Below are 18,036 nucleotides of genomic sequence, written 5' to 3'. Positions count from 1 at the left end.
AGAGATGTCAAAGAAAGGGCAGACCACGAGGGAGTTTCAAAGCAAGATGTATTTGTTTCTCTGGCGTACAAGTCAGCACACTTTGAACGGGGGAGTCAGAGTTGGGGAGGGTTGGAGAAGGATAAGAACAAAACACATGCCTACTCTTCTATTACAAGAGCTGCAATGACAAAAGACAGAAGAAGCTGCAAGAGAAATGGACTCAGCAGGAGAGCAATGCCGGCTGGGTTATCTCCTACACGGTTGGGGTCGATTTATGATGATGTTGCCTTCGTCGTAGTGGACCGGATAGCCTTGATCGCAAGCGATGGCGATGTGGCGGGGCCGGTTGTCGTGTTTGTACTTGCAGGGCGGGCGGGTCGACTCTCCTTTCAAGTCGCAGGTGGTGACGCGGAAAGGATTGCAGCTCAGGCGCAGGGTCCCATAGGGCTCGCCTCCATTTCCACACACATCCTTGATGGCCCTATCGCTGGCGTGGATGAAGCTGTTCTTGACCTTGCAGTTGGGAATGGTCGGGCCTCGTTTGCGCATCATATCGTTGCAGTACTTTCCTCCGGTGTTTGTGTTGGAGTTGTCCCGGTGCTCGTTCAGGAAGTGAATGTACCTCTCCTTGACCGCAGAAGGTTGCTTGGATGCATCTACTTCTGAGACCGAGACCAAAGCCGCCAGAAGAAACACCAAGGAAACGAGAACAGGTCCTCTGAAAAGCTTCATGGTGGAGGCCAACACGAAATACCTAAAGCGAGAGAAAAAGACAGCGTTGAAGTTTGGGAGACCCAAGCTCAAATGAGGCACGAGAAACCAATGGGCACACTCTCGTGCCTCTCATGTAAAAGTGTCACAGTCATTTTTGTTAGGTTGATAAGGCTGAATTTGATAGAATAACATTGCATGTAACTCCAGTGTGTGGGAAAAAATACAGTTTTAATGGACATGTGGTCCCAGCACATTCTACTGAAGGGTGAGGCAAGTGGAGATGTGATTCTAGAGCAGTGGTTCTCAACTTGTGGGTCCCTCCCCAGATGTTTTGGCCTTCAGCTCTGAGAAATCCTAACAGCTGGCAAATTGGCTGGGATTTCTGGGAGTTGTAGGCCAAAATGTTACAAATAACTTTTCAATAACTTTAAAGCATAGGTTCTTTTTATTGCAATTTCAATGTGAGCGGTATATCAGAACTTTGACAGAACAACATTTAGACATACAGACATACAGATTGTATGCAACTACATTGGATTCACAAACAGCCTACAGTTTCTGGAACATGGCCACACAGCCCGAAAGACATACAACAACCCAGCCTACAGTTACATTGGCTAACAAACCAAGGAGGGGTGTTATATTTTCACTCAGCATTCCCACACATCCATCCATCTTCACACATATAAATACGTATTACCATATCCATGGGCGGTTCAACCGTTAGGCAAACTACTCAGTTGCGGTAGGCGCCATTCTCTGCGGGCACAGTTGAGGCGCATCCAGATGCCCGAATGAGCAGCTTCTTTTTTGTCCTTTTTTCTTTTTTCCCCCCTCCCCTCCTGCCATTCCCCCCTATGTAAAGACCAGCATGCCTGCAGGAAGTGCAGGAGCAATGACAAGGGGAGATTATCATTTGTTACACATTGTAAAGACGTGTGAATTTTTTAGTTTACAGATGTCATGTTTAATTGCGCTTTAAAAGTCTTGTTTAACTATGTTTAAAAGGGTAAGTATTAGAGTCACCAGTGTGTGTGGGATGATAGCCAGCTCAGCATTCTGGGGCAGGTTGCCATAGTAACGAGGGCGGAGCCAACCGCTGTTTGGAGAAAAAGGAGGGAATGTTTTAAAAAGCGGTTAGTCTGTGTTCTTATGAAGCACAGGGAAGACTGATTCTCTGTTGGAGAATCAGGGAGACTCAAATGTTTGATTTTGAGTCAATTTAAAATAAGTTTGGTGACTTATTTTAAGGTAGTCTATAATTGGAGGAATTACAGGGAAGACTGATCCTCAGTGAAGGGATCAGGGTGGCTCAAATGTTTGATTTTGAGTCAGGTTAAAATAAGTTTGGTGACTTATTTTAAGGTAGTCCGTTTACAGATAAGGAACAGATAGGCTGTGATTGAAATTCACAGGGTGACTGCATTTTAAAGCAGTAGAGAAAGAAGTAACATTTTAAGAAGTTTGAAACACCTCAATATAGCTTTGCAACTGTTAGTCCAAGTGCCTCTAAAAAGAAGTTACTGTAACCATTAAGCTTGTGCCTGAATAAATGTGTTATTGTTCTTTTTAACATCTCCGTCTCTGGAATCTATATTACCATCAAAAGCAAACAAGAAAGAAGAAAAATAAAATTTTAAAAGTCTTCTCTCTAAGTAGCCAGTGGCTATATCATCCCATAGTGGTGGCAAGAGTTGATAATCCCCTTAACATCTGGTGGCCGCCTTATAAATATCTTTACCTCTGGTGGCAGCTTTTAAATAAAACATCTTTAATAACTGGTAGCAGCGGATATAAAATATATAACAATAATATAAATATAATTAATAGAAACTCCGCCACATCTTTGCAATTGGTGTCAGTGGTGGGATTTTATCAAAAGATTTCTCCCCCCTTGATGACATCATGGCAATTTGGTGGCAGCGGTGGGATAAAAAAGATTCACCCCTGCCTAGAAGAACCTTAGATGTTATTAAACCTCCTTGCACATCCTTGGGTTAACTGCGCATGAGTAGCCAGGCAGCTGCAAAGTCAATCAGTGAGGGTCTCTGCATAGAGGTAGCCTAGCTGTTGTTGCCTGGAGGCACCCTCTGTTTGGGAGGTGTTCACTGGCCCTTGATTGTTTGCTGTCTGGATGTCTTCTGACTTTAAGGCTTCATGACAACTCAGTGCTATCCAAGCCTGCTAATTACAACATCCACACTTGCTTCAAACAGACAAGGGGTCTTTCTTCCTCCCACCCTGGACATCCTTCCACAGGTATATAGAGACTCCACTTGCTTCATTTCCAACAGAACTTCTGAAGATGCCATTAGCCACAGATGCAGCAAAACGTTAGGAGAGAACGCATCTGGAACATGGCCGTACAAGCCCAAAAAACTCACAGCATCCCAGAGTTTGCTCTAGTTTTTCAGTGAATATTTCATAGCATCTCAACCCATTCAGCCTAGTTTGTGGCAGCCACAGAAACAACGTTTCTGGAGTAGGACGACGACTTCCAAAGTAAGCTCCTCACAATTAAACAGGAAATAAGACTTTCAAACCAGGAACAGACCATATTTCAAAGGTTGTTATCTAATTCGCCTTAACATTATTCAACCAGAAGACCTGCTTGGCCATTGCAAAAAAGACCCTCTGAATGGGGCTCCTGGATCTCCTCCTTGAGGGACGTCAACTCTCATGAAATGGCCAGGACTCAAGGCTAAGCCCTCCTGGGATGTGGAGTTTGGTGAAGTACCCGCATCCTTTGGCAGAGGAGGCTCAAGGTCTTTTCAGACTACAACTCCCCCGACTCCATCGCATCGAACCAAAGCAAAAGTGAATTCATTCCTCAGCTGCACCCCAAGGACTTCTTTTCTGTTGCTGGAAGCTTGGGTGCTTCTAACGCCATTGTTTTCAAAGAAGGCATTCTAAACATGCAGCAACTGGTCCATGAAGTCACAAAGAATCATAGAATCATAGAATCGTAGAGTTGGAAGAGACCTCACGGGCCATCCAGTCCAACCCCATTCTGACAAGAAGCAGGAAAATTGCATTCAAAGCACCCCCGACAGATGGCCATCCAGCCTCTGCTTAAAAGCCTCCAAAGAAGGAGCCTCCACCACAGTCTGGGGCAGAGAGTTCCACTGCTGAACAGCCCTTCTCACAGTGAGGAAGTTCTTCCTGATGTTCAGGTGGAATCTCCTTCCTTTCCTGTAGTTTGAAGCCATTGTTCCCTTGTGTCCTAGTCTGCAGGGCAGCAGAAAACAAGCTCCCTCCCTCCTCCCTGTGACTTCCCTTCACGTATTTGTACATGGCTATCATCATGTCTCCTCTCAGCCTTCTCTTCTGCAGGCTAAACATGCCCAGCTCTTTAAGCCGCTCCTCATAGGGATTCTTGTTCTCCAGACCCTTAATCATTTTAGTCGCCCTCCTCTGGACGCTTTCCAGCTTGTCAACATCTCCCTTCAACTGCGGTGCCCAGAATTGGACACAATGCGATTCCAGGTGTGGTCTGACCAAGGCAGAATAGAATAAGGGGGAGCAGGACTTCCCTGGATCTAGACGCTATTCCCCGATTGATGCAGGACAGAATCATGTTGGCCTTTTTAGCTGCTGCATGGCATTCCTGGCTCATGTTCACCTTCCTCCCCACGAGGACTCCAAGATCTTTTGCACACGTACTCTGTCTAGCCAGGCATCGTCCCCCATTCTGTATCTTTGATTTCCATTTTTTCTGCCGAAGTGAAGTATCTTGCATTTGTCCCTGTTGAACTTCATTGTGTTAGTTTCGGCCCATCTCTCTAGTCTGTCAAGATCGTTTTGAATTCTGCTCCTGTCTTCTGGAGTGTTAGCTATCCCTCCCAGTTTGGTGTCGTCTGCAAACTTGATGATCGTGCCTTCTGACCCTTCGTCTAAGTCGTTAATAAAGATCCTGAACAGAACCGGGCCCAGGACGGAGCCCTGCGGCACTCCACTTGTGACTTCTTTCCAAGATGAAGATTGCTGAGCACCCTTTGGGTTCGTTCGCTTAGCCAATTACAGATCCACAGATCTGGAGAAAAGCACCAGCTCAAAAGAAGGGAGGGGCACAGGTCCTTAGTTACATGTACTACTTTGGTTCGTGCAAAATATTTACATGGTCTATATAAAAAGGCTAATATTGAAGGGACCATAAGCCAGAAAATAATAAACTTTTGCCTAAGTAGCTTTGCCTCTGCATATGCTCCTCCCTTCCTGTGAGCTGGTGCCTTTCTCCAGGAAGTTCCAAAGAGAGAAGAAAGCTCAGAGTAAACAAGTGAGGTCATTGATATCATTTATGCCAAGTAGGTGTGGAAGGCGAGGAAGACCCTCAGCCATTGGTCAATTTTAGATAAGCCAAAGGTATATATGCTTTGTTTGCTACGCTTACATGGTCTATATAAAAAGGCTAATATTGAGGGGACCATAAGCCAGAAAATAATAAACTTTTGCCTAAGTAGCTTTGCCTCTGCATATGCTCCTCCCTTCCTGTGAGCTGGTGCATTTCTCCAGGATGTTCCATAGAGAGAAGAAAGCTCAGAGTAAACAAGTGAGGTCATTGATATGTAGAAGGTGAGGAAGGCCCTCAGCCATTGGTCAATTTTAGATAAGCCAAAGGTATATATTCTTTGTTTGCTATGCACATGTTGTGGCAACCATTTGCATGGTACGGGGCCCATTGAAATGGGTGTCTACGGCTGTTTGCCTTATCATAGCTATGATAATAAACTTTGCTTTTTGCATCTCTCACGAGACTGAGTTTTCTGCCTGATTTCCCTCCTGGGCCAGGGTCCTTTGAAAGTAATTGTCTTACAATATGATATATGCAGAGGCAAAGCTATATATGCAAAAGTTTACTATTTTCTGGCTTATGGTCCCTGCAGTATCTGTTGTCAAGGACTGGCTTTGATTTCCTTCCAAAGTGAGCAAGGAACCAGTGGCGTATTTGAACTCAATTTCTTCTTTCTCTCTGGGAAGCTCACCAAGGACCAATGGCTCACGGTGCAGCGCTGGTCCATTGAGCACTGACTGCAATGCTTCTCAGCCCTGGAAACCCAGCAGTCACGCTCTCCAAACCTGTGCTGCGTTTGCCCATCTCACGTTGCACAAAACCACGGTTCGGGAACGAGGGAGGTTGGCCAACGTTCTCCTTCCAACGGCCGAAAGAGCTGTTTGCAAGAACGGCGACTTGCGCTCATGCAATCATTGCAACGGCTGCAGGAAATGTATTTGTCAAAATACCTGCAGCTATGGTGCCTTTGCGATCATCGAAATAAAGGTACCTTCTGCCAACCTAGCAGTTCAAAACATGCTAATGTGAGTAGATCAATAGGTACTGCTCCAGCGAGAAGGTCACGGCGCTCCATGCAGTCATGCCAGTGGACACATGACCTTGGAGGTGTCTACGGACAACGCCGGCTCTTCAGCCTAGAAATGGAGATGAGCACCAACCCCCAGAGTCGGACACGACTGGACTTAACGTCAGGGGAAAACCTTTACCTTTACCTTTAGCTATTCCTAAGAGCAGCCCAATTATAAATTATATATTACACTAGCTGTGCCCGGCCATGCGTTGCTGTGGCATTTTCTGGTGGTGTTGGTGAGAAATTGTTGAGGTAGTGATGGTATTGAATGTCTGTTGTATGGTTGTCTTTATGTTTAGTATGCACATTGAAGTGGATTATATGGCAGCGTGGAGTCAAGATAATCCAGTTCAAAGCAGATAATATAAGATTATAAATGGGTTATATAGCTGTGTGGAAGGGCCTTGAGTCTACACTGCCATATAATCCAGTTAAAATCTGATAATCTGTGGAAGAGGCCTAAGTGAGGCCTAACTGTGCCTGTCCCCTGGGCTGAGTAGGTTGCTAGGAGACCAAGTGGGCGGAGCTTAGCCTTCTAACTGGCAGCAATTGGATAAAAACTATTATTCCTCTCCCTCTAATTAGGACTTTATTTTTCTTTTCTTTTTGTTGTATCAACCTAGAGGCGTGGATGATGGGTTGTGTTGTCAATTTTCGAGGTTGTGGGGTGTTTAGTTTTGTTGTTTTGTTGGTCGCCGTGATGCCATCACTCATTTATATAAATAGATGTAATATTCTTTATAATATTACAATATCTAGATATAGTCCAATATGGTAATTTATTGCCAGTCTTGTGCTATGCTAATAATATAATATTGTATGTAAATTTAATTTGTAAGCCGCTCTGAGTCCCCTTTGGGGTGAGAAGGGCGGGATATAAATGTATCAAATAAATAAAGAATTAAATAAATAAATTCCGCAGTGTAGATGACTCTCAGGAGCACCAACCCCAATGGTTCCATGTGCTGAACCAGGGGTCAGTTTTAATATATATATCAGTTTTAATAATATAACATATTAATAATATATTTAACACACTGGTGGCACAGTATGTTAAGGCACTGAGCTGCTGAACTTGCGGACCAAAAGGTCCCAGGTTCAAATCCCGGGAGCAGACTGAGCGCCCGCTGTTAGTCCCAGCTCCTGCCAACCTAGCAGCTCGAAAACATGCAATTGTGAGTAGATCAATAGGTACTTCTCTGGAGGGGAGGTAACAGCGCTCCATGCAGTCATGCTGGCCACATGACCTTGGAGGTGTCTATGGACAACACAGGCGCTTCGGCTTAGAAATGGAGATGAGCACCAACCCCCAGAGTCGGTCACGACTGGACTTAACATCAGGGGAAAACCTTTACCTTTTTATAGACATATTATATTGATAATAATATTATCACTTTTTACAATATAATACTAATAATAATACCATATAATAATATTATATGTTATATATTACATATAATATTACAGTATAGTAGTATAGTTCAATATAGTAATATATAATGCTAATATTGTACTATGCTAATAATATAATATATTGTATGTACATACAGCTGCTCTGAGTCCCCTTCAGGGTGAGAAGGGCAGGATATAAATGTAATAAATAAATGTAGTAAATGAATAAATAAATAATTTTAGACCTAGGCTCGCCCAAAGTCTGAAATGACTTGAAGGCACACAACAACAACAATCCTAATTAACTTGACTATCTCATTGGGCAGAAGCAGGCCCACACTTCCCATTGAAATCCTGATAGGTTTATGTTGGTTAAAATGGTATTCATTTTTAAATATCGTATTGTTCTTTCATTGTTGTTGTTTTGCATTACAAATAAGACATGTGCAGTGTGCATAGGAATTTGTTTTTTTTTTCCAAATGATAATTTGGCCCCTCAACAGTCTGAAGGATTGTGGACCGGCCCTCTGCTTTAAAAGTTTGAGGACCCCTGTGCTGAACTATAGTCTTTCCAAAGATCTGGAGGTGTAGCGGAACCTTTGTGCTATGGTCCTTGCGAGCGCAGTGGGAGGAATTGAAGACGGACAACTGGAGTCTTTCCAAGAAAACAGTTTATTGGCAAGCGGCCGCTGGGGTTCCCCCTAGCACAACACGGTGCTTTCCCAGGGAGAACCCCCAGCGGTGGGCTGAGTAAATATTTATACACATTACAGGGTTCGGGTTATGCCCGCCCACAAGCAAATTCATTGGCTTAGAGTTGTGACGCGGCTCGACTTGTATCCAATCAGCGCTGACCAGCGGCCCGGGCGCACTCTTTCTGTGTCGTGTTCACAATCACTCAGAGCGCCTGCGTGCGCACACGCAGTTTGTTTATCTTTAGCTTTCATTTCTTCAGAAACACGTGATTTCCCAGAAATCACATGTTTTTGTGAGCTTATGCACCCGGGTCGCTAGCCGTCGCCATCTCTGCCCATATATGGCATTTCCTGGGGTTCTTTAACCTCCCGCCTCAGAGGAAGGTTATTTTTTTGTGTGACGAGGTGCCAAGTCGAGCCACAAAGACCAATCCCACCTTGCCCCAACCCAAACCCCGAAAGAAGAGAGAGATGTCAAAGAAAGTTTCAAAGCACGATGTATTTGTTTCTCTGGCATACAAGTCAGCACACTTTGAACGGGGGAGTCAGAGTTGGGGAGGGTTGGAGAAGGATAAGAACAAAACACATGTCTATTCTTCTATTACAAGAGCTGCAATGACAAAAGACAGAAGAAGCTGCAGGAGACATGGACTCAGCACGGCTGGGGTCGATTTAGGACGACATTGCCTTCGTCGTAGTGGACCGGATAGCCTTGATCGCAAGCGATGGCGATGTGGCGGGGCCGGTTGTCTTGACTGTACTTGCAGGGCGGGCCTCCTTTCAAGTCGCAGGTGGTGACCTGGAAAAGATTGCAGCTCAGGCGCAGGGTGCCATAGGGCTCCCCTCGGTCTCCGCAGACATCCTTGATGGCCGTATCGTTGGGGTGGATGAAGCTGTTCTTTTCCTTGCAGTTGGGACTGGTCAGGCCCCGTTTGCGCATTATATCGTTGCAGTACCTTCCTCCGGTGCTTGGGTTGGAGTCCCGGTGCTCGTTCAGGAAGTGCATGTACCTCACCTTCGCCCCAGGAGGATGCTTGGATGAATCTACTTCTGAGACCGAGACCAAAGCCACCAGAAGAAACACCAAGGAAACGAGACCAGGTCCTTTGAAAAGCTTCATTGTGAAGGCCAACACGAACGACCTAAAGCGAGAGAAAGAGACAGCGTTGAAGTTTGAGAGATCCAAGTTCAAACGAGGCATGGGAAACCAATGGGCACACTCTCGTGCCTCTCATGTCAAAGTGTCACTGTCATTTTTGTCAGGTTGATAAGGCTGAATTTGATAGAATAACATTGTATGTAACTCCAGTGTGTGGAAAAAAAATACAGTTCTAATGGACATGTGGTCCCAGCACATTCTACTGACGGGTGAGGCAAGTGGAGATGTGATAAGTACCACCCTCTTGAATGCTAAGTTTTTGTACAAATGGTTATCCTTGATCGGTTGCATTGCATGGGTAATTTCTTTATATAGCCTCAGGGTTCAACTCGCATTTGGGTTCTCCCCAATGTTCTTATAGCACTTTTAACTTCCTCTATGTTTACAAGTCTCACTTAATGCACTTTGATCAGCCCATCCTTATGTTTTTATTGATGTGTTTTGACTTTGTCTTATTAATGGTTTGATTTTAATCGCATGTTTTAATTTTTCATTTGTGCGTTTCTGGTATTTGATGTTTTTGTATGTATACTCTTTTGCATTCGTAAGGCGCCCTGAGTCCCTGCGGGGAGATAGAGGCGGGGTACAAGAATAAAATTATTATTATTATTATTATTATTATTATTATTATTATTATTATTATTATTATTATTCTACAGCAGTGGTTCTTAACCTGTGGGTCCCTCCCCAGATGTTTTGGCCTTCAGCCCCGAGAAATCCTAACAGCTGGCAAATTGGCTGGGGTTTCTGGGAGTTGTAGGCCAAAATGTTACAAATAAATTTTCAATAACTTTAAAGCATAGGTTCTTTTGATTGCAATTTCAATGTGAGCGGTATATCAGAACTTTGACAGAACATCATTTAGACATACAGACATACAGATTGTATGCAACTACATTGGATTCACAAACAGCCTACAGTTACATTGGCTAACAAACCAAGGAGGGGTGTTATGTTTTCACTCAGCATTTGCACACATCTACATCCATCCATCTACATGGAAATAATGGTAGTAACAAGAAATTCTTGATAGGATTCACAGTTTGTCTGGTTATGCTGTTTTGTGATGACAAGTACTGTACAGTATATAATAAACGTTCATTTTTTGTTCAACAATAAATGTGAATTCTTCTTCATGGAAAAATAAGACATCCCCTGAAAATAAGACCTAGACATCTTTGGGACCAAAAATTAATATAAGACACTGTTTTATTTTCGGGGAAACACGGTATATTTGAACTCACTCTCAAAATGGAGGAAACGTCTTGGCAGGGCGGAAGGGTGGAAAGAAGGTTTTCGGTGGCATGAGATTTGCTCATTTTGCTCCCATACATTTATTCTGAGGAGTTTGCCGACCCCCCCCCCCCCAACTTGCCATATATTGTAATCACTTTTTCTCCCAATTAAAAAAATGTTTAAAAGAGGCAGCGTAACTGACGTTAATGTGGAGATTTGGAGGGGCAGCTTTTGGGTTAACTGAACTTTTGCTGCTGCGCATGCGTAGCCAGACGGAAGACTCGGCCCCGCTCTGACCTGTGGCCTGTCCCCAAGTTCACCTGTGACAGGCGACCAGTTTCCTCCCTTCCTACCCTGGTGTTGGTGAATGCTAGGTCCATAAGGAATAAAATTGCTACTATCAGAGATTTTCTTACTGACCAGGGAGCTGACCTAGTGTGTATCACAGAAACTTGGACCCAAGAGTGGGATGAGATCCTACTCAGGGCTGGACTGTGGCGCAGCTGGCTAGTAACCAGCTGCAATAAATCACTACTGACCGAGATGTCATGAGTTCGAAGCCCGGGTTGGGTTAAGCCCCCAACCATTAAATAGCCCGGCTTGCTGTTGCCCTATGCAGCCCCGGAAGACAGTTGCATCTGTCAAGTAGGGAAATTTAGGTACGCTTTATGCGGGAGGCTAATTTAACTAATTTACACCATAAAACTGCCAGCAAAACACGACGAAAGGAATGAGGAAGTACAGCCACTAGTGGACAGTGAAGCAACAGCTCCCCCCTGTGGCCAGAATCGTGAAGCTGGAAAAATGTTAAATGCCTCTGTGTCTGTCTCTACTGTATGTTGTTTGTCTGTTGGCATTGAATGTTTGCCGTGTATGTGTTCCTTGTGACCCGCCCTGAGTCGCCTTCGGGGTGAGAAAGAAGGGCGGAATATTAAATACTGTAAATAAATAAATAAATAAATACTCCAGGAAATAACATCTCCAGGTTATGTAATCACCCACCAGACGCGGACTGGGAGACAGGGTGGCGAGGTGGCTATGCTCTCCCGAGAAAGCTTTTCTCTTAGGGCAGTTCCTGTTCTGGACATCTCTGGCATTGAAAGTGTTGGTCTGGTGTGGGATTCCCCTGAGAGCATGGTCTTCCCGCTGGTGTACCGTGTGCCTGGTGCACCAGCAGACAGCCTATCCCAGCTGCTCGAGACTGTGTCGGAGTGGTCCTTGAGGTTCCCCAGACTTATCGTCCTGTGGGGGACTTCAATGTCCACGCTGATACAGACTCTCGATCAGCAGCGGCTACGGACCTAGTGTCTACCATGGAGACACTAGTGATATCGAGCTCTTTTAGATAGGCAAACTGGACTTTTCCAAAAACAAATACAGCCCATCTGATCATCGGAATCTGGCAAAGCCTGCCAGACCAAAATGTATATTTGCACCCCAAGAAACAGTTTAGAAACTCCTTCTCAATCATAACTCAATCATAATCCCTCCTTAATCCCTGGCAAGTCCATTGTTCCTAGTTAAGCCCGCCTCCTCATCCCTGATTGGTAGGGGACACCGAGGTGTAGGGAGTCCCCTGATTGGACGAGGGTTCCCGCCGCCGTCTCAAGGACCAATCAGCGCACAGGAGGGCGGGGGGGGGGGGGAGGACGAATGGTGCGAAATTCAAGTCTCGCCCCCATCTTTTATTATTATAAAAGTTGTTGATCTGTAATGCATGTCATGACTTCTTGACGAGCGATCGCAGACTGTCATCCTTTTCAGCTGAACTGAATAAAACAACTCGGTCTTCTTTCTTCAACGTCCTGAGGGTGAGAAATTCTTTGGCTAAACTTTGATTGATCTATAGCGGCTCCCCCCTCTTGCCAGGATCCTCGGACTCACGGCAGAGAGACGAGCGGGGGGTTCCCTTTTAGAAGGAAATCCCTATCTAAAAGAGCTCGATATCACTAGGACTCTCGCTCTGTAGTAGTGGGCCCACGCATCAGGTGGGACACACGCAATATTTGATCTTCAGCACAGGACTTCAAGTGACCCAAGTCTCTACTATAGAGGTTCCATGGTTGGATCACTGTGCCCTGAGAGTCAGGCTGGAGCATGCCTACCCACCTGGCAAAGGCGCCAAGCCGATTTGGACTCACCCAAGAAGACTTATGGAACCTAGTAGGTTCTAGAATGCTCTGAGGGATCTAGAGCCTGTCAGCGACTCAATCAATGTGCAGGTGGACAAATGGAACATCAGGCTGTCCAATGCACTCGACGAGATTGCCCCTAGATGCCCTCTCCAACCCCGCCGAAATCGGTCTCCTTGGTTCACTGAGGAACTTCGATCGATGAAGTGGGAAAAGAGCCGGCTACAGGGCGTGTGGCGAGAACTTCATGACAGAACATCGAGATCAGCCTTTAGGGCATTTATGGAGTCCTATGAGCATGCTATCATCGAGTATATTACGCCTCTTTGATAGCGTCCGCCAGCTCACGCCCGGCAAAATTGTTCAAAATAATTAGATCTTTAATGACGGTGAAAGAAGTGTGAATTTTTTAGTTTACAGATGTCATGTTTAATTGTGTTTTAAAAGTCATGTTTAACTGTGTTTTTTTTTAAAGGTTAATATTTCAGTTACTCTGCACCATGAGTTGGTTACCATGGAGAAGGGGGTGGAGCCAACTGGGTTAGCTGAAGAGAGAGCAGAATTTGGAGGGAAACTCAGTCAGTCTGTGGTCAGAGAACCATAGGGAAGGTTAGTTTTTAGAGTCGGTGCCCTTATGAGGTACAGGGAGACTGATTCTGGTTGAGGGATCGGGGTGGCTCAAATGTTTGATTTTTGAGTCAATTTTAAAATAAGTTTGGTGACTTATTTTAAGGTAGTCTGTTTCCAGATAAGGAACAGATAGTCTGTGACTGAAATTCACAGGGCGACTGCAGGTTTAGGCAGTAGAGAAAGAAGTGACATTTTAGGAAGTTTGAATCACCCCATTCTGTTATTGCAACTGTTAAGGAAAGTGCCTCTAAGTGAGAATTGTAACTATTAAGCTTGTGCCTGAATAAACGTGTTATTGTTCTTTTCCTTCAAACATCTCAGTCTCTGTCATATATACACATTAAGAATAAACAACAAGAAGATCGAAAAACAAAAGTAAAAAAGTCTCCTCTAAGTCGCCAGTGGCTATGTCATCCCATAGTGGTGGCAAGAGTTGATAATCCCCTTAACATCTGGTGGCCGCATTGTAAACATCTTTACCTCTGGTGGCAGCGTAAATAAACATCTTTAATAACTGGTGGCAGCGGATATAACAATAATAATATATAATTAAAAACAACCTCCATCTCCACATCTCCGCAAATTGGTGTCAGAGGTGGGATTTAAAAGATTTTTCCCCTGCCTGAAAGAACCTCAGTCGTTCTTAGATCGTTACGTTAGATCGTCTGAAGTTCAAATATTTATTCAGTACTAGCTGTGCCCGGCTACGCGTTGTTGTGGCAAAGTCTGGTGGTCTGGGAAATAAAGTATTCAGGGATTGTTGGTAGTTAAGGTAAAAGGTAAACGTTTTCCCCTGACGTTAAGTCCAGTCGTGTCTGACTCTGGGGGTTGGGGCTCATCTCCATTTCTAAGCCAAAGAGCCGGCGTTGTCCATAGACTCCTCCAAAGTCATGTGGAATGATTGCATGGAGCAGCAAGGGCCTTTGCATAGAGGTAGCCTGGCTGTTGTTGCCTGGAGGCACCCTCTGTTTGGGAGGTGTTCGCTGGCCCTCGATTGTTTGCTGTCTGGAGCTCTTCTGACTTTGCGGCTTCACGACAACTCGGTGCTATCCAAGCCTGCTAATTGCAACGTCCACACTTGCTTCAAACAGACAAGGGTTCTTTCTCCCTCCCACCCTGGACATCCTTCCACAGGGATATAGACACTCCACTTGCTTCACTTCCAACAGAACTTCTGAAGATGCCATTAGCCACAGATGCAGCAAAATGTTAGGAGAGAATACATCTGGAGCAGGGGTCCCCAAACTTTTTAAACAGTTCACAATCCTTTGGACTGTTGGAGGGCCAGACTATAATTGGCCACCGAGCAATAAATAATAATAATAATAATAATAATAATAATAATAATAATAATAATAATAAAGAGGGTTGGAAGAGAAACCTTGGGCCATTAAGTCCAACCCCCGTCTGCCTCTGTGCACCAAATACACAAGCAAAGCACCCCTGACAGATGGCCACTCAGCCTCAATGTAAATAATAATAATAATAATAATAATAATAATAATAATAATAGCAATAATAATAATAATAATAAAGAGGGTTGGAAGAGACTCCTTGGGCCATTAAGTCCAACCCCCGTCTGCCTCTGTGCACCAAATACACAAGCAAAGCACCCCTGACAGATGGCCACCCAGCCTCAATGTTAATAATAATAATAATAATAATAATAATAATAATAATAATAATAATAATAATAGCAATAATAATAATAAAAAAGAGGGTTGGAAGAGAAACCTTGGGCCATTAACTCCAACCCCCGTCTGCCTCTGTGCACCAAAAACACAAGTAAAGCACCCCTGACAGATGGCCACTCAGCCTCAATGTAAATAATAATAATAATAATAATAATAATAATAATAATAATAATAATAATAGCAATAATAATAATAATAATAAAGAGGGTTGGAAGAGACTCCTTGGGCCATTAAGTCCAACCCCCGTCTGCCTCGGTGCACCAAAAACACAAGCAAAGCACCCCTGACAGATAGCCACCCAGCCTCAATGTTAATAATAATAATAATAATAATAATAATAATAATAATAATAATCATAATAATAATAGCAATAATAATAATAATAAAGAGGGTTGGAAGAGACTCCTTGGGCCATTAAGTCCAACCCCCGTCTGCCTCGGTGCACCAAAAACACAAGCAAAGCACCCCTGACAGATGTCCACCCAGCCTCAATGTTAATAATAATAATAATAATAATAATAATAATAATAATAATAATAATAATAATAATAGCAATAATAATAATAATAAAGAGGGTTGGAAGAGACTCCTTGGGCCATTAAGTCCAACCCCCGTCTGCCTCTGTGCACCAAAAACACAAGCAAAGCACCCCTGACAGATGTCCACCCAGCCTCAATGTTAATAATAATAATAATAATAATAATAATAATAATAATAATAATAATAATAGCAATAATAATAATAATAAAGAGGGTTGGAAGAGACTCCTTGGGCCATTAAGTCCAACCCCCGTCTGCCTCTGTGCACCAAAAACACAAGCAAAGCACCCCTGACAGATGGCCACCCAGCCTCAATGTTAATAATAATAATAATAATAATAATAATAATAATAATAATAATAATAATAATAATAACAGAGGTTGTAAGAGAAAAAGATTATAATATTCTTGTTTTATATTGCATGACTTTTTTTATCTTATCACACTGTGAATTGTGTTTATGTTGTTGTTTATTTTGTTTAATTATGTTGTTCGGGCCTTTGCCCCATGTAAGCCGCCCCGAGTCCCTGTGGGGAGATGGTGGCGGGGTATAAATAAAGTTATTATTATTACCGTATATACTCGAGTATAAGCCAACCCGAATATAAGCCGAGGCACCTAATTTTACCACAAAAAAACCTGGGAAAACATTGACTCCCGTATAAGCCGAGACACCAATAAAATTACCGTATATACTCGAGTATAAGCCGACCCAAATATAAGCCGAGGCACCTAATTTTACCACAAAAAAACCTGGGAAAACATTGACTCCCGTATAAGCCGAGACACCAATAAAATTACCGTATATACTCGAGTATAAGCCGACCCGAATATAAGCCGAGGCACCTAATTTTACCACAAAAAAACCTGGGAAAACATTGACTCCCGTATAAGCCGAGACACCAATAAAATTACCGTATATACTCAAGTATAAGCCGACCCGAATATAAGCCGAGGCACCTAATTTTACCACAAAAAAACCTGGGAAAACATTGACTCCCGTATAAGCCGAGACACCAATAAAATTACCGTATATACTCGAGTATAAGCCGACCCGAATATAAGCCAAGGCACCTAATTTTACCACAAAAAACCTGGGAAAACATTGACTCCCATATAAGCCGAGATACCAATAAAATTACATTAATTGAGGCCTCAGTAGTTTAAATGTTTTGGAATCTTTACATCAAACTGTAATTTAAGATATGACTGTTCAACTCTGATTAAATCATTATTTTCATCTTCTTCAATGTAAATGTGCTTATGTATCCTTTTAATAATAATAGAGTGAAATAATAAATGTAATAATGATAATAATAATAATAATAATAATAATAATAATAATAATAATAATAATAAATGCAGTAAAATAATCCAATATAAGATTCAAAACGATTTTTTGGACATACCTAGTAGCGGAGTAAAAAAGACTGACTGGTCAACTTTTGACCAGTATGTGCTGGTCAGTATGTGCTGAAATACTAAAGACTTGAGAGGGAAAGAAAATCTTTTTGTTGGTTTTATTTTATTCAGAATTTTTATAACTGAACAGAGGGAAGAAGAACGGAAGTCACAAATTCTCCTCCCTTGGATTTTCTTCTTCTTTTTTTCTCCTTTGCCTTCTTGATCTTCTTTTCCTACTTTTCTTTATTTACATTGTTCCTCCACTTTTATGTATATGCAAATTTTCTTTTTAAACAAAACTTTTTTAAAAAAATAAACTTGACTAATTGCTCAGGATCTTCTTCACCTCCACACCTATTTTGGCACAGGTGGTGTCTGTGACCTAACTTGTTTACTCTGAGCTAATTTCTCTCCTTGGAACTTTCTGGAGAAAAGCACCAGCTCAAAAGAAGGGCTCTTTGTTACACGTACTACTTTGGTTCACGCAAAATGTTTACATATAAAAAGGCTAATATTGAAGGGACCATAAGCCAGAAAATAATAAACTTTTGCCTAAGTAGCTTTGCCTCTGCATATGACCCTCTCTTCCTGTGAGCTGGTGCCTTTCTCCAGGAAGTTCCAAAGAGAGAAGAAAGCTCAGAGTAAACAAGTGAGGTCAATGATATCATTTATGCCAAGTAGGTGTGGAAGGTGAGGAAGACCCTCAGCCATTGGTCAATTTTAGATAAACCAAAGGTACATATTCTTTGTCTGCTATGCTTACATGGTCTATATAAAAAGGCTAATATTGAGGGGACCATAATCCAGAAAATAATAAACTTTTGCCTATGTAACTTTGCCTCTGCATATGCTCCTCCCTTCCTGTGAGCTGGTGCCTTTCTCCAGGAAGTTCCAAAGAGAGAAGAAAGCTCAGAGTAAACAAGTGAGGTCATTGATATGTAGAAGGTGAGGAAGGCCCTCAGCCATTGGACAATTTTAGATAAGCCAAAGGTATATATTCTTTGTCTGCTATGCTTACATGGTCTATATAAAAAGGCTAATATTGAGGGGACCATAAGCCAGAAAATAATAAACTTTTGCCTAAGTAGCTTTGCCT

At 42.9% G+C, this 18,036-nt stretch overlaps 3 protein-coding genes across 4 annotated transcripts in view; all 3 read right to left on the bottom strand.

Annotated features, from left to right (window-relative positions):
- The window catches only part of LOC100555440 (D-serine dehydratase), a 459,449-nt gene that overhangs the window by 48,135 nt on the left and 393,278 nt on the right, over window positions 1–18,036 (bottom strand). The window lies entirely within an intron of this gene.
- LOC100562518 (angiogenin-like) lies at window positions 32–3,432 on the bottom strand. Its single transcript, XM_016998511.2, has 2 exons — window positions 3,304–3,432; window positions 32–736 (listed from the first exon to the last, which is right to left on the bottom strand). The coding sequence occupies exons 1-2, from the start codon at window positions 3,375–3,377 to the stop codon at window positions 229–231; spliced, it is 582 nt and encodes a 193-aa protein (XP_016854000.2). The 5' UTR covers window positions 3,378–3,432; the 3' UTR covers window positions 32–228.
- Window positions 8,105–9,302, bottom strand: LOC103281527 (angiogenin-like). Its single transcript, XM_016998512.2, has one exon. It carries the CDS (start codon window positions 9,264–9,266, stop codon window positions 8,799–8,801), a length of 468 nt encoding a protein of 155 aa, XP_016854001.2. The 5' UTR covers window positions 9,267–9,302; the 3' UTR covers window positions 8,105–8,798.

The sequence above is a fragment of the Anolis carolinensis genome, chromosome 6 (genome assembly GCF_035594765.1).
Source record: "Anolis carolinensis isolate JA03-04 chromosome 6, rAnoCar3.1.pri, whole genome shotgun sequence".
Taxonomy (NCBI): Eukaryota; Metazoa; Chordata; class Lepidosauria; order Squamata; family Dactyloidae; genus Anolis; species Anolis carolinensis.
This window is presented reverse-complemented; position numbering and strand designations above follow the sequence as displayed.

Coding starts and splice junctions, on each gene's coding strand:
- LOC100562518 (XM_016998511.2), bottom strand. CDS start 3,377: ATGAGAGTTGACGTCCCTCAAGGAGGAGATCCAGGAGCCCCATTCAGA. Junction 737..3,303: donor TTTTTGCAATGGCCAAGCAG/GTCTTCTGGTTG, acceptor CTCTCGCTTTAG/GTATTTCGTGTTGGCCTCCA.
- LOC103281527 (XM_016998512.2), bottom strand. CDS start 9,266: ATGAAGCTTTTCAAAGGACCTGGTCTCGTTTCCTTGGTGTTTCTTCTG.